General features: G+C 38.5%; 1 protein-coding gene across 1 annotated transcript in view; it reads left to right on the plus strand.

The window, feature by feature from the left end:
* The window catches only part of LOC110980159 (receptor-type tyrosine-protein phosphatase F-like), a 213,498-nt gene that overhangs the window by 34,744 nt on the left and 164,998 nt on the right, over nt 1–13,756 (plus strand). The window contains exons 5-7 of the mRNA XM_022236540.2: nt 6,005–6,115; nt 6,643–6,915; nt 13,384–13,668. Coding sequence (XP_022092232.1) covers nt 6,005–6,115; nt 6,643–6,915; nt 13,384–13,668 — 669 coding nt within the window. The remainder of the gene's footprint in view (nt 1–6,004; nt 6,116–6,642; nt 6,916–13,383; nt 13,669–13,756) is intronic.

A 13,756-nucleotide genomic window follows, 5' to 3' on the forward strand; every position in this document is an offset into this window, starting at 1 on the left:
GCATACCAGGTTTAAACCGAACTGTAAGTTTTGACAAAAGTAGAGTTCACAAGAATTTGTTAATAGGGTACTTATAGATACATCAAATGACTAATGAGTGAGAAACATGCCATGAACAGGTACATGCATTTATTTTGAATGCTACATGTGTGCACTGTAGGTACAAAATGCTGGTACTGGGACCTTGCTCTATGTGCAAAAGGCAGTCTCGTTTTGTTCGTGATTCAGCTCCACAGAGCAGTGACTTGAGCTACATTAAACATCACTTTATTAAGGGCATGAATTTAGTGGTTTTGGCTGTAACACTATAATGACTAAGGCTTTTAACCCTAACACTCCTCAGTCCTCCAACAGGTGAAGGATTGAGGAGGTTAGGGTTAATTAATCTCAAAATACACATATACTTGTAGAGATGTAAAGGGTTGATGTACACTGATTCTTTATCATGTCAAACCATGGAGAAAGAACACGAAAGGAGTTTGAAGTGCCCAACATCTGGCCAATTACCGCTTCCTGGCATGTCCAGTACGTCCATGGCCAGAGCGCAGTGAATGCTTGCTACGCACCACCTGTTTCACAACCATAACCCCCCTTTTGTACCTACATGTATGATCATTGCCGCAATTTTTCTCTTGTAATTTGCATCCTTAAAATGCTGTGGAAGTTGAATATTTATGCCATGGATGGTGCTTGGTGTGATCTTAAAACAATATCAAATTTAATGCTTGCGCATGCTTGTATTAGGCTGTGTGCCCCTTGCGTTCGTGTGTGGTCATTGCCCTTATTGATGGCTTTGTTCTGGAGTTACTTTGAGAATGAATAGCCAAGTTGTTTATAAGATCTTGTGTTTTATTTGAATAATTTTATTGCGGCATTTATACAAAAAGGTATTTCGTGAGATCTCTTGAGCACTCCTTGTGATGAAGTCGTGTATTTTGTTTGTTTTGAACTAACTGTCCAGTGATGGTCAACATGTTGTTGGCCAGTCTTAGCCAAATCCACACCGGTACAAAGACTTTGAAAACTTATGAAATAAAATTACAAATAGTGCATGGCTAATGGAACTGCGTATCAAAGGAAAAAGTTAATTCATGATGGCAAAGTAGATCTAATGTTAGAGACTTTTTGCTCTCTATTTCCTGGTCGTGGTAATAACCTGTAGTTAATTGCAACAAAACACACAAAATATTGCTAGGATATTACTGGTCCCACTTGTGAGGCTATGCTGCAGGCAGTAATCAGGCATTTTTTGAATGTTTACTATTGTTTGTCTGACGGGTTGGCAATACTCATCGAACACTTTGAAGCACCTGAGTTCAAACTCCCTCTGTGTCCTTTCTCTATGGTTAAACTTTGAAGTGGGCAACTTAACATGAAGTTATTAAATTAAATCATGACTATAAATCCTTCGCATCAAATATACTTACTGAATCCAAAAAGCTGACTTAAATCAAAATAAATGGACAGAATTGAACATAGAAATCTTGCAAATCCAGATTTTTGCCTTCCCCCCAATAAAATATGTTGATTTAAATCATTAACAAAAATGCTTTGATTTAAATCAGACAACCCTGGAACTTCCCAAAACGATCCTCCCTTGCTCGAACTTAGACACAAACGTGGCAGCCATAAACAATTGGCAAGGATCGCCAGCTGGCTGACGCATATCCAGGGAGTGTTTTGTGCCAATTTTCCCATTACGTCATGTCACTATAACATCTTCGGTTTTCATATTGTAACAACTCTGAAAGACACAAAACCATAAATCAGTGTTCTAGCCAGGCGTTCAAAAGCACATTGGGCCGATACGCTGAAAATCCTCGATACGCAATTGATACACTTCTATTTTGCTGGGAAATGCTAATACTAAGTTTAAGAAACATTGCAATCAGAGATTTGAAAAAAGAGTTCTTAAAAACATTGACAAAAAGTTACCAGAATATCGGCAAAATGCAACGAAATCGAACGGAACTTCCACAACGCGACATAGTACACACGTCGTACACATGCACAAGTTTCTAGAGTACATGTACAGCTAGCTCTGTGGAGTCATCACTTGCGTGCGGCATGCACAATACTGGTTCCAACCTTACCGCTGACAAATTAATAGTAAGAGTAGGTTGGTTAGGAGCCAGAATACAGCTTCGGATTGTACACAGCGGTGATGGCGTGGGTGGCAGCAGGGTACTTGTCCTAACCTTTCAAATAGTCTCGCCTTCAAAACTATCGAAGTAAGCTACAACTAACTTGTAACAAAACTTGGCCTTCCTCTCTCTGTAGTTTCTTCTAAAATGTATTTATATCGATGGTTATTTTGATATGCTTTGTTGTGGTTTACGAGGACAATTTTTGGTAAGACCGTGGCAATGGTACATGTACGTGCATGGCACTGTACCACATGGCAGCCAATCCACGCACAGTCTTTTCGTGTCCGGACTGGGTATCTTCACATTGTAGTGTGGAACAGACCATTTTTCTTTATACAGCGACTCTCATTAATACGAGCTCGGGTAAGACAAGACTCTGGTTTAGAGGAGCATATTTGCCGGTCTCGACTGAATTGTGCACATTCCTATAAGGCAAAAAATGTGTTATACGAGCTTGGATGTTACGACATTTTGGTTAAGACTAGCATTTTGGTGCACTGGCTGAGCACACATCTATTGTTGACTGTCTATTTAGCGCAAGCTTTTCTGACGGCAACTTGTCAATCAGCCAGTCCATTCAATTTTGAAAGGTGCTTCCGTAAGATATGCGTGTACAGTAGAACAGTGCTGCGGTTTTCCCTCATCGAATTGAGCCATTTGTGTCTGGTGCTGCAAGAGAGACGAACAATGGGCATTTGTGGTTCCCGTACCCAACGTAGAAATTCTGTGTGATGGCTCTTGTACCGCCTGAACACAAGCGGAGTGCCAAAAGTGCAAGGACCGTAGTGAACAAATGAAATCTTTTGTTTGATTCCCCCGCCCCCCAAAATTCCCCTAGACCAAAGTCCCACTAGGAAACTAATAAAAAGTGTGTTTTGTAACCAAACAGCCGGCCCACAAACTGCCCACCCTCCGTCTAAAAATCATTACCTGCTCCCCATTGTAACATGAAAATTTCACCCCTTCAGATTTTGACATTTCTATAAATTCTCAATTTGAGAAAATCATAATTAAAACCATGGTTTTCAGTCCAAAAATGTTTAATAAAATAACAACCCTAAGTTTTAAAGAAAACAGTGTATCCCTCACTAATAATTTTTTACCAGACCCACACGCCTTTCCAAAGTGAAATCTGATATTCGCCCTCTGCTGTCCACACCACCAATAGCTATTCACATACATGTAAACATCAGTGAACCAGCAAGGAAGAGAAAATTTATTCAAGCGAAATCTACAGAAATGCAGTTGTGTACAAGCCAATATAACACAGAGGCTTGCTTCCTGGGATGACATCACATTTTTGCCTGTGAATAAGAAAATATTCATTAGCATGAAAATAAAAAAGGTAGTAAAATGCCATTTGAAATGGTGAAGCAAAAGTTGAAAATAAGGTTAACTGGGACACAAAGGTGCATTTCAGCCCCCTAGGCCCTTTTTTTCTGGGGACCCTCCTCAATTCCAAATCTTCCAATCTGGGGTTGAAAAATTGGTTTCTCACTCAATCCTCTGAAATCTTCCAAAAATTGTTGGAAATGTTACTATGAGGTGTGCCTACTGCTTCAATCCTTCAAAATTCGCTGGCCATTCCTGTCCTTATGTTGAGGCAGTGTGAATGGCATTCTTGGGCAGTAAGGTCAATTAAAAAATATTTCAGGCTGAATTCATGCATGACTAAGCAAAATCAACGCAAGATCTAACCATGACCTTCACGCATGGCATCCTTTGCAATAAGCCATGCATTTTTGCCATTCATCCTCAATCCTCCAAAGTTCTCTAAAATTGTCTGATTGAGGATGGGGGAGGCTTAGGGTTAATTAATGGGTGAAAGATTTCTTTCCAGTGTGCATTGCATTGCTGAGCAGTGCATTTTATTTACGAGTTACGCCATGGAAGATGTATGACACACTGCAGTTAAAGCATACATAAAGCCATCTGATGGTGAAATTGAATGTCACATACATGCATACTGGACAAATGCATGACTCAGAATTTTGTTTGATAGATAAATATGTACATGTACTGGGTACACAAACTGCTAATAAGCATGTGTTCTGTACAAATATACTGCATGTGCTCCAGGTACATTTACCAGTACATACTGGCATGTATGTGTTTAATTAAAATGCTGTCAGGTAATGTTTTGTGCAACAATTAGTACACATGCGATACATGTACCAAATTGACTATGATTGGCCTATGCATGAAGGGCAAAATTTTGCACAGTAACTTCGAGAAAGTGCACATGCACTATGAAGACGAAAACATATGAGATATCTATGAATGTTCGTAATTGCTTTTTGAAATGATTTTGATTAATTTTAGACTTATTTTGCTGAACTTTACAAGGTACAGTATTAATATGACCAGTGGCCAGAGCAAGGTTTGCACATACATGTAAATACCATGCTGTAGGTAATAAAGGGCAAAGATCAAAACTATTTTTCCTGTTGCGATGAGTGTGCGGAAGGAACAGGCCCATTGTTCTTCTTATTCCTGCATTCCCACGAGCCCCATTTAGAATGCAGGATCATGCCTGAAATTGCATAATAATAGCCTAAACGGTCACGCTGGATGCCTTCCTAACTAGTGGTGGGAGAAATTGGAGTGTTTCAAAACCAGCAAACCAAAATTTGAAAGGCAGTTATCAGGTGGTTGTTGACCTTTTGAAAGCATGAACAACTCACATGACAGGGAATGACAGAGTTCTTCCATTTAATGGCAGTTGGAGCAGGTTCTACAGTTGTGGATTTCTTAGGTAAACGTTATTTGCACTCTGTGAAAACTGAATCACAGTGTTTTTTTAGTTTGCATATTTCACATGTGTCATAATTGTCACTAAAATAACTTTTTTGTTGTCAATATTGAAATCATTGTTCTCAGTTAGTCGAGCAGTATATTGAAAAAGTTACAACAATGCACTCCATGCTTTGTGTGGCCAGGCCGGTGTGAGCAGGCTGCGTGCTGCGATCTTTACAAGGCATAGTTAGGTGTGTGTATTCATAGACATCTAATTTGTTGTTCAACACAGCAATTATTCGTCATACTCCGTACATGCACGTGATCTAAAGCATAAAGGAACAAACTACTTCATATGGCCGAAAAAGAACTACATGCTCTTCCCCACGCTTGTAAAATGAGCATAGCTTGTTGATTGATAAAAAGAAATTGACACTATTTGTTCACTACTCCTGAAACATTCAACACAATAGAATAAAATTTGCATGCATTTAATTGTTAGACATTGTAGACCATGCAATTTGAAAGTAAGGTACTGTGAGATAACATTTGTGATTTCGGCCTAATAAGACTAGTTGATTACTTTGCCTGCACTGTACAAATCATGACAAAAGCAGCAAAATCTGACAAAAACAAAGACAAAATCAGATGAATTTGGCCAAATCGGGGGAGGGGGATTGGGAGGAACGGGTTATTGACATCACTAACCCTAACCCTCCTCAATCCTTCACCTGTTGGAGGATTGAGGAGTGTTAGGGCTAAGGATGCACACAATGGAACTTCTAATGAGCTCCAGTCATTCCCTTGGCACTCGCCTAAGCTGGAGTTCTTTCCTGTGAGAAAGGGCCTATTGAAATTATTATCCCCTTGCAGAACGAGAGGAACACGCCCGAGCACGTCGGAACAGGGAAAATACTTTGGATCTTTGCCCAAAGTAACTTCTTAAGTATCTTAGGATAAAAATATTAAGGGTGATCTTTCTCTTATCCACATGGCTGTTATTAAATTGAGCTCGAAGTGTTAGCCGATGCTTCGGAACATTGTGTAGTTTCTGTACATGTAAGACACAATTATAGCATACATATTTTTCATTAATGAAACATTCTTTTCATTTGAATTAGCTGGATTGTCGATAAGTGTGTCTGACTTTTCTGATCATGGGAAATATCAGTGTGCTGCAAGGAATTCTGCAGGCACCCGCTTTTCCAAGGCAGTTCCGTTGTATGTTAGAGGTAAGTTGAAGTTGAATAGAGAACTCATCAATGACAATATGGATACAATTAAAGATTGCGCTGAGAAACATATGGGAGACTGTTTCAAGTGCTTTAAACTTGGATTGAAAAATGTACATGTGTACGTTGTATGTGAAGGCATAGAGTGGAAAGATTTTAGTATGATAAAAACCAAGATATCAGGGAATAGATATTGTTGAAGTTATTGATTCATCATCGTTTTCCATACAGCTGTACATCGTCTTTTTCTTTTAGAAGCACACCTTGATAAGATTTTGTTAGTTTTTAGCTTTGGTTGGTACCCTTGATGATCAGTTGTGCCTGCAATAGGCTGTGTGCTAAGAACCATTGTGATAAAAGCTATAGGTCATCACAAACACCAGTAAATACAGAAACACACAAACCAGTAGAAAGAGTTGAGAAGTCGGAGAAACTTGAGGGCTTACATTACATGTACACTGTACATGTTGATGAGGAACTGTAAGTATTAATCGTTTGCCATCATTGCGGTATTTTCAAATTTTCAGTGAGACGAGTTGCACCACGTTTCACCATCTTTCCAGAAAGTCAAGAAGTTGTCCCGGGTGGTAATGTAAATCTAACATGTGCTGCTAATGGTTCCCCCATGCCTGTCATCAAGTGGATGAAAGGAGATGAGGATCTGAGTAGTTCTGATGATGATCTTCCCCTTGGTAAAAGTGTTCTTCCTCTGAAGAATGTGCAAGAGACAGCAGAGTACACATGTTACGCTATGAGTGACCTTGGGGAGATACAACATTCAGTGACTGTGACCGTTCGGAGTAAGTAAAAATTATTTTGTCATTGAGGGAGGGCATCCAAATATCGGTTAGCATGGCACTTGCAGGCACACTTTTATTCTCTCTAGTCTTCCCAGTGAGTGGGCGGTTATGCATTTCTTCGTGATAAAAATATTGTGATACTGACTAATATCGCAGTATTCTTTTACATATGGTATTCTTTCATCTAAGAGCAGTGGTGATAAGCCCACTTTCACTGGGAATGCCAATAAATACAGGCCCGTGTGAAGGTTGACGTCAACTTCACAAAATCCTCTAAACTGAAAAAAGTATTATCATTTGTCAGTCAGTTTATATTCAACCAAATATTGTTCATGTTATAAAATAAAGACTGAATTTGCAATTTTTGAGGCAAGAATGAGGCAGTGTTCCAACAAAGGAAACTTTAAAATGGGTATGAAAGAGCACAGCCTTGTAAAAACATTGTTTTCAACTTCCAATCAGATAGTATTACCCACATGTACACCAAAACTGCAAATGCAGTGACAGCAGCAATAATAAAAGTTCAAAGGCTTGTAGCTGGTGGATTTGCAGCTGCTTTAAATTTTCATGTTACCAAGTTAAGCTGGGCAATTATGTCATATCTCTGAACTATAAGTAACAATGCAGACATGATTTGTACCACAAAGAATGGATTGAAATATGATGGTATGGTGGTTTTTCTTATTTGAAAAGAGCTCTGTGAATATTCCAGGCGTATTTGCAGAAGTATTATAGTCTTGCCTTTCCATAATGATTTTGCTGTTTTTTGGGTATTCATGGATCATCAGTAGGTATTGTTTGGTATTGAAAAAATATTGCCCCAATAGGTAATACTGAAATAGCGTCCAAACCAATGCGCATGTTTTGGCACAGAATTCCAGGCAGGAGCTCATTAACTGAGGTTGTTGAACTGCACTATTTCATAATTAGGGTGCTGTGGTTATAGATTCGTGGCCATCTTGCCAAGGCAGTTCTAACAACAACAAATTAAAGCACTCAACCACAAGCTATTTAGCTTTCCTCAGGATGGGCATGGAAAGTCAACACTCAAGTATAGGTTTTCTTGGCATATTTCAGAAAATGTGTAAATGAATTAATTAGTAATACATGTAGCAGCATTCCGGCCACCGTTCCCCATCTTGCTTACGATTACACCATTTAGTGGGAGAAAATAAAAATAAGTCTTAAACATACAAAATATAAACAAGTATTACGCCTACATGAATAAAAAGAATTCTTGTAATAAGAAAATAACAAAAACAGAATCACTTTAAGTGGGTCAGAAGTAAGAAAACAACAGTCACTAAATAAGGCAGGATTGACTTGACATTACTTTTATGAACATGTACCACAACATGTACCTGTGTAGAGAGACCACGTGTCTATAAAGACCACTTTTTCTGTATCCCTTGAGGGTCTTTCTGGGCAGGCTTGACTGTATTTGTAACCTCTTAAATAAAACATTATGCATATTCATTCATTGAAGGACACAAAACAAAAAATGAATGCTTGTTAGTGCGAAAATGAAAGTAGATTTGAAGTCGTTTCCAAAATCTACACTAAATGGAATTTTTATTTAAAAAATTAAATCACACATTTTCTGAAATTGGTCAGGAAAAACTATGGTATATTAAAATTCTGAAAGCTGCCTCAACACTAAAAGAATTTTTCTCATCAGTTCCTTTTAACTGAATCAAAATGAGGTTTTTGTTTTCTCCAAAAATAAAGCTGTGTGGAAGGCATTTGTTTGTGAATGACAACACTCTCACATACTCTTTGTTTAAACTGGCTCATGTATACATGTACACGTACATGTGGAATGGATACATCTTCCTTTTTCCAGTACAACTGGCCACAATAATATTTACAAAATTACATTTTGTAAATAACTTTTATTGATGCAAGAAGTTGAGTCATTCTCCGATTGTTTTGGAGATGGCCTTTTTATGTTTTGACCTGCTGTTTTTACATCTTATGAAGGAGTAATTTAATTCATGAGCTCTCAATATTTGAGAAGTGCTACTGCCCCTGTTCCTCTGCCCGTCCGGCGTTCATCAGGCATATGTAGTATTCACACTTATGCAGCTGCACAGACCATTAACGTGGTCCATTACCAAAGGACTTGCTCTTCGAAGATGCTATTTGTTTGATGAGTATGTTGTGGATCGTAATGAAGATCCTTCAGTGCTGCGAAAAAGTCATTGTGGGATTTAATATTAATGCATGTATAACAGTATATTTAGAGCAAAATAATCATTCAGCGATTATAAGCAGTGATGCTCCACATCCGTGAAGGTGTTTGATGATTTCGACATTACTTATGTGTTACCATAGAATATTATGCAGGTAGAACATTAATCATTTGGTCAAAAGGCGGCCCACCCAGAGACATAGTACCATTTGTTAAAACTGAAATCACCAACACTTCAGAAATAGTAATACAATATTTCCCAGGGATTGTTGATTATTTTATGGAAATAAGTGAACGTATGTTTGTGGAATAAAATCCACATTTTTCCCACAGCCCCAAACTTTGGTACGTCTCAAACTAAATGAAGTACATGTACAGTACATGTAGTTGACAGTTGATACCATTGGTTCTCACTTCTTTCTTCCCTCCTTTGTGCTTGTAGTACTAAATATTAAACTGTTGAATGCATAAAAGTGTATATAAGACATTCAAAACGTGCTGCAAGTTGTCTGAAAAGAAAAAAAAATTCGGACCTGTTCATTGACCTACGTGTACCGTACAACTTCACAGTTGTCATGGTGATACTTTTTGATTATAAGCAAGCTGGCCTAGAAATCTGCAACCTAATTTGTAGGGGTGTAACGATACCACTTTATCATGATACGATGTGTATCACGATACTTGGGTCGCGATGCGATACATATCACGATACACTATGTTTCGTAAAAACAAACAAACCAATAAGACGAAAGCCAATCTAAAACAATTCACTACCAATGTACCAATCTTATATCAAGCCGTGAATTCACGAGTGAAATGTGAAGTGTTTGCTGCTGCAAGTAACGGTGCAGATTGTTAGTCACTACTTCTACTCCCACACAAACGGCTGTAAAGAGTCCCACTGACACCATGTATGAGTATTGATATTTCATTGACAGCCAATCACAACACAATAACCTGATGGTCCCAGGATGCTGTTTGCACACAAGGCTTACGCTTTGAGGCCAGCCACACTAGATCACTTGTGTGCATTAGGGAGCTCAAGTACTTTTCGCTGTCCAAACCAAAGATTGTATAACACTGCGTAGAAAAAAAAACCACCAGGAAGAAAAACCTGTCTAAACCTGATAAACTGGTTTGGTTTAACAAATGAAAGGATAAAGTCCTATATTCATCCAGCTTTTCTCATGACACTGAGATCAGTGTGAAGGTTTGGCAGCATGATGCATGCCTGACCGGCACTCTTGCGTTCTATTGCCAGGTAGGCCTATGCCATGTACCTTTACATGTACATGCAGCGAGTTGTCCGTGATGCTAATCCCATCCAAATTATTTTTTGCAAGAGTAATCAGTATGGGCGATATTAAAAATGTAAAGATATACATACCGGTATATCTGAAATTTCTATTAGGCCTAACTTTATTTTCAGCTTACTGCACATTTTTATCATAATTCCCCCTTCCCCCCAAATATCGCGATTCACATTTTTGTATTGTGATACCGTATTGTGGTATTTGAGAATCGTGACTATCGATGCATCAGTGAATTGTTTCAGCCCTACTAATTTGAACACATCACAGACCTGCCAACTAATTTGATTATGCCATATTTTTATTTGGGAGTTTGTTGAAAATACAACTGTAAGGTTTTCACTGCCGTAAAATATGGGTTTTGACCATTTTGACTTGCCTGAAAAAAATCCTAGTTCAGTGGCAGAGAGTGTTGATTGTGCTAGCTAACGAACAGCTTTGAGTGTTGAGTATGCCATGACACAAGGCTTAACACTGCTCTGCATTGTAATCCAAGGGCATCCATGATTGGTGTATGGGGTGTTAACAAATGTATATGGGGCCGAGGGTATCAGCCAATCAGAACTTTGCATACAAAAGTTGCATCCAAAAGTGCTAGGCATTACAGTAGGTGAATTGTCTCTGCACAATGTTACAATCTAGTTGAGCTTGAAACAGTACTAGCATGAAATGATTTTTGAATATAGCTTTGGTCTCCCAAAAGATCAGAGAAGGCAATCATACAAAACAATACCCTGAGAAATGAAATTTCATATAGAAAGGAGAAAAAAGATTTAATCATGTACATGTGACTGAACACATATTTTTTCGCATGCAAAAAGTGTGGACTCAACAAAATGCGAATAATCAGTTTCATGTGACTCCAGGGCCATGAATGTAAATAATTGTTGAGTCAAATGTTTATGGGTCTGTGCCTGTTGTTAACCGTTTCGTCGAGTTGAAATGTTCAAAAGCGAGTACACAAGTTCTCTGTTTTTAAATTTACAAGAAGCACATGTATGTTTTATAAACTGAATTTCATACTTTATCAGAAAATCTGCTTTTTATGCTGGTTCTGGCTGAGAAATGGATTTCTTGCTTTATTTTTTTTTTCACTCAATCTGAAGCAGGTTGTGTAGCAGCAATGATTTTTTTCTGTAACTTTGTACTCTTCTTGAATGTATGAAAACTCTTTTACAAACCATTTGGTTAAATGTACTGTAAAGTGCTCCTTTATTCATGCTTTCCAGGACAATTGAGAACGCAGTTGCTAAGATGTCAACCAAGGAAGACATATGTGATTGTATAGGTTTTTCTATTGAAATTGTGAACCCAGAATTTACTCACTGAAAACATGTCTGAGAAAAGCATTTGTAATCGGTTTAGCTATGTACATATAGAACAATGAATCTGAAAAGAAGAGAAAATTATTCCAGTAAAATCTACAAAAATGCAGGACTTCTTTGTGTACAAACCAATGCAACATTTCAGCTTTTTTCCTAGGATGACATCACATTTTTGCTCATGAACAGGGAAATACTCACTGGTATATGAACCAAAAAGGCAACAAAATGCCCTTTTAAATAGTGAAACAAAAGTTGAAAATAAGGTTAACTGAAATACCGAGGTGCATTTTTAAAGTTTGTATTAACCACTTCCTGCCGGGAACTCCGGGATCGGAGATGTATGGTTTAAATGGGCGGCCGGGGTCTACGAACTCGGACAAAGGAAACAGGGCCCTGTAACAAAAGACCATACTCCAAACAAAAGACCAGGTTGCTGGGCATTACGGACATTTTTCACTCTCAAAAGTGGTGATAATCCAGCCTTGTTTTGAAACCGTATTCCAGGGTTTTGGGCATTGAGAGCGAGTGGATTACCACCGGCGACAAAAGCGCTCCACCACCGTAGCGATGAGCCACACAGCACCGCTGCACGCTAATCTGGCCTCTATTGAAAAGAGGTCAGCAGTGCACTAAGCCAGGTTCGTGAACAAAAGACAGTTATACAACACCGCACAATCTGGGCTCTGTTTACAAGGCTGCTGGCCTGGCTGAAATACTCGGGCGTAGGACACCTAACAACTTAGAGTAGTGCCTAAAGATTACTCTGGTGCAGCTATGAAAGACCGTTAAATGAAATGATGAATTTTTGAAGGATTTTGAAAACGAAAAAAATGATAGCCATGCAGGCCCAGTATCATCAACATTGAAAAATGCCCGGCATGAAGTGGTTAAAAATTGATTGTAACTACCCTTTAAACCCATGGGTTAACCTAACCAACCCAGAGCCTGTCAGTCCTGCATTTTTCCAAATTAAAAGCTTAAATGTAGAAAAAAATATGGATATCAGTTCCTTGTACCGATCAAAAACTGACAAACATGTACATGCACATTAAAAGATGCCATGAGCCCTCCTCTCCAATTTCCCATTAATTTTCCACAATATCTTAAAATCTTTCATAAAGAGCCTTCATGAAATGAATTCAGGCAGCTTTGACTATGATCCTTACTCATATATCAGTGAAGTAATCCTTTCCTCTGGTAGTATTCTATGTTGTCAAAACTGTGCCTTGAAGCTGAACATTTATTTGAACATTTATGGATACTGGAACAAGGAAACAAAAGTAAACCTTCATGCATAGTGAATGTAAATTAGGTAATCATATTGCCTTTTGAAGTTTCATACACGGCATGGGTTAGATATAAATGACAATGCAGGCAGTAAATCGTTTTCTACTTTGGCTTGAACTTGGATTGTAGCTTGCTCATGAAATCCAACGATATTTAACTTCATGGCCAAAGGATAGGGTCATTTTGCATGTTTCATATACTGTACAAGTACCTTCCAGTAAACTTAGTGTGTCAACCTGAGACTCTGTAGGTTTTACTAGTACTTAGTTCATATTAATTTTTGATCTGAATTTTGTGTATTTTATTATCATTTTTGTGCTGCTTTACAATTTTTTTCTTGTTTTGGAATTGACAGCTCGCCCTGACCCTCCCCCTGTGCCGACATTGAGTCAACACACTGCTAATACTGTAACTGTTGAGTGGGTTGCTGGCACAGATGAACCTATCAAGGCCTACGTTTTGAAGTATGCACTAAGGTCCTCTCCAGGTGCTGCAATAGAAATAGCAGATATTACTGATACCACATATACCATCCTTGACTTGTTGCCTTTCACTGAATATGAGGTACGTGTTGCTGCAGTCAATACAATAGGCCGAGGAGACTTCAGCCGGCCTTTGACAGTCACTACGGCACAGCTTGGTAAGCACATGTTTGGTCCTACAGTACTGCAGAAGTTATCCATTGAATTTTATTTTTGTTGTTCACCTTAGTATTTTTCCATGGCAAT

This window comes from Acanthaster planci, linkage group LG12, assembly GCF_054643075.1.
Source record: "Acanthaster planci isolate LZ-2023a linkage group LG12, COTS_SCS, whole genome shotgun sequence".
NCBI classification, from domain to species: Eukaryota; Metazoa; Echinodermata; class Asteroidea; order Valvatida; family Acanthasteridae; genus Acanthaster; species Acanthaster planci.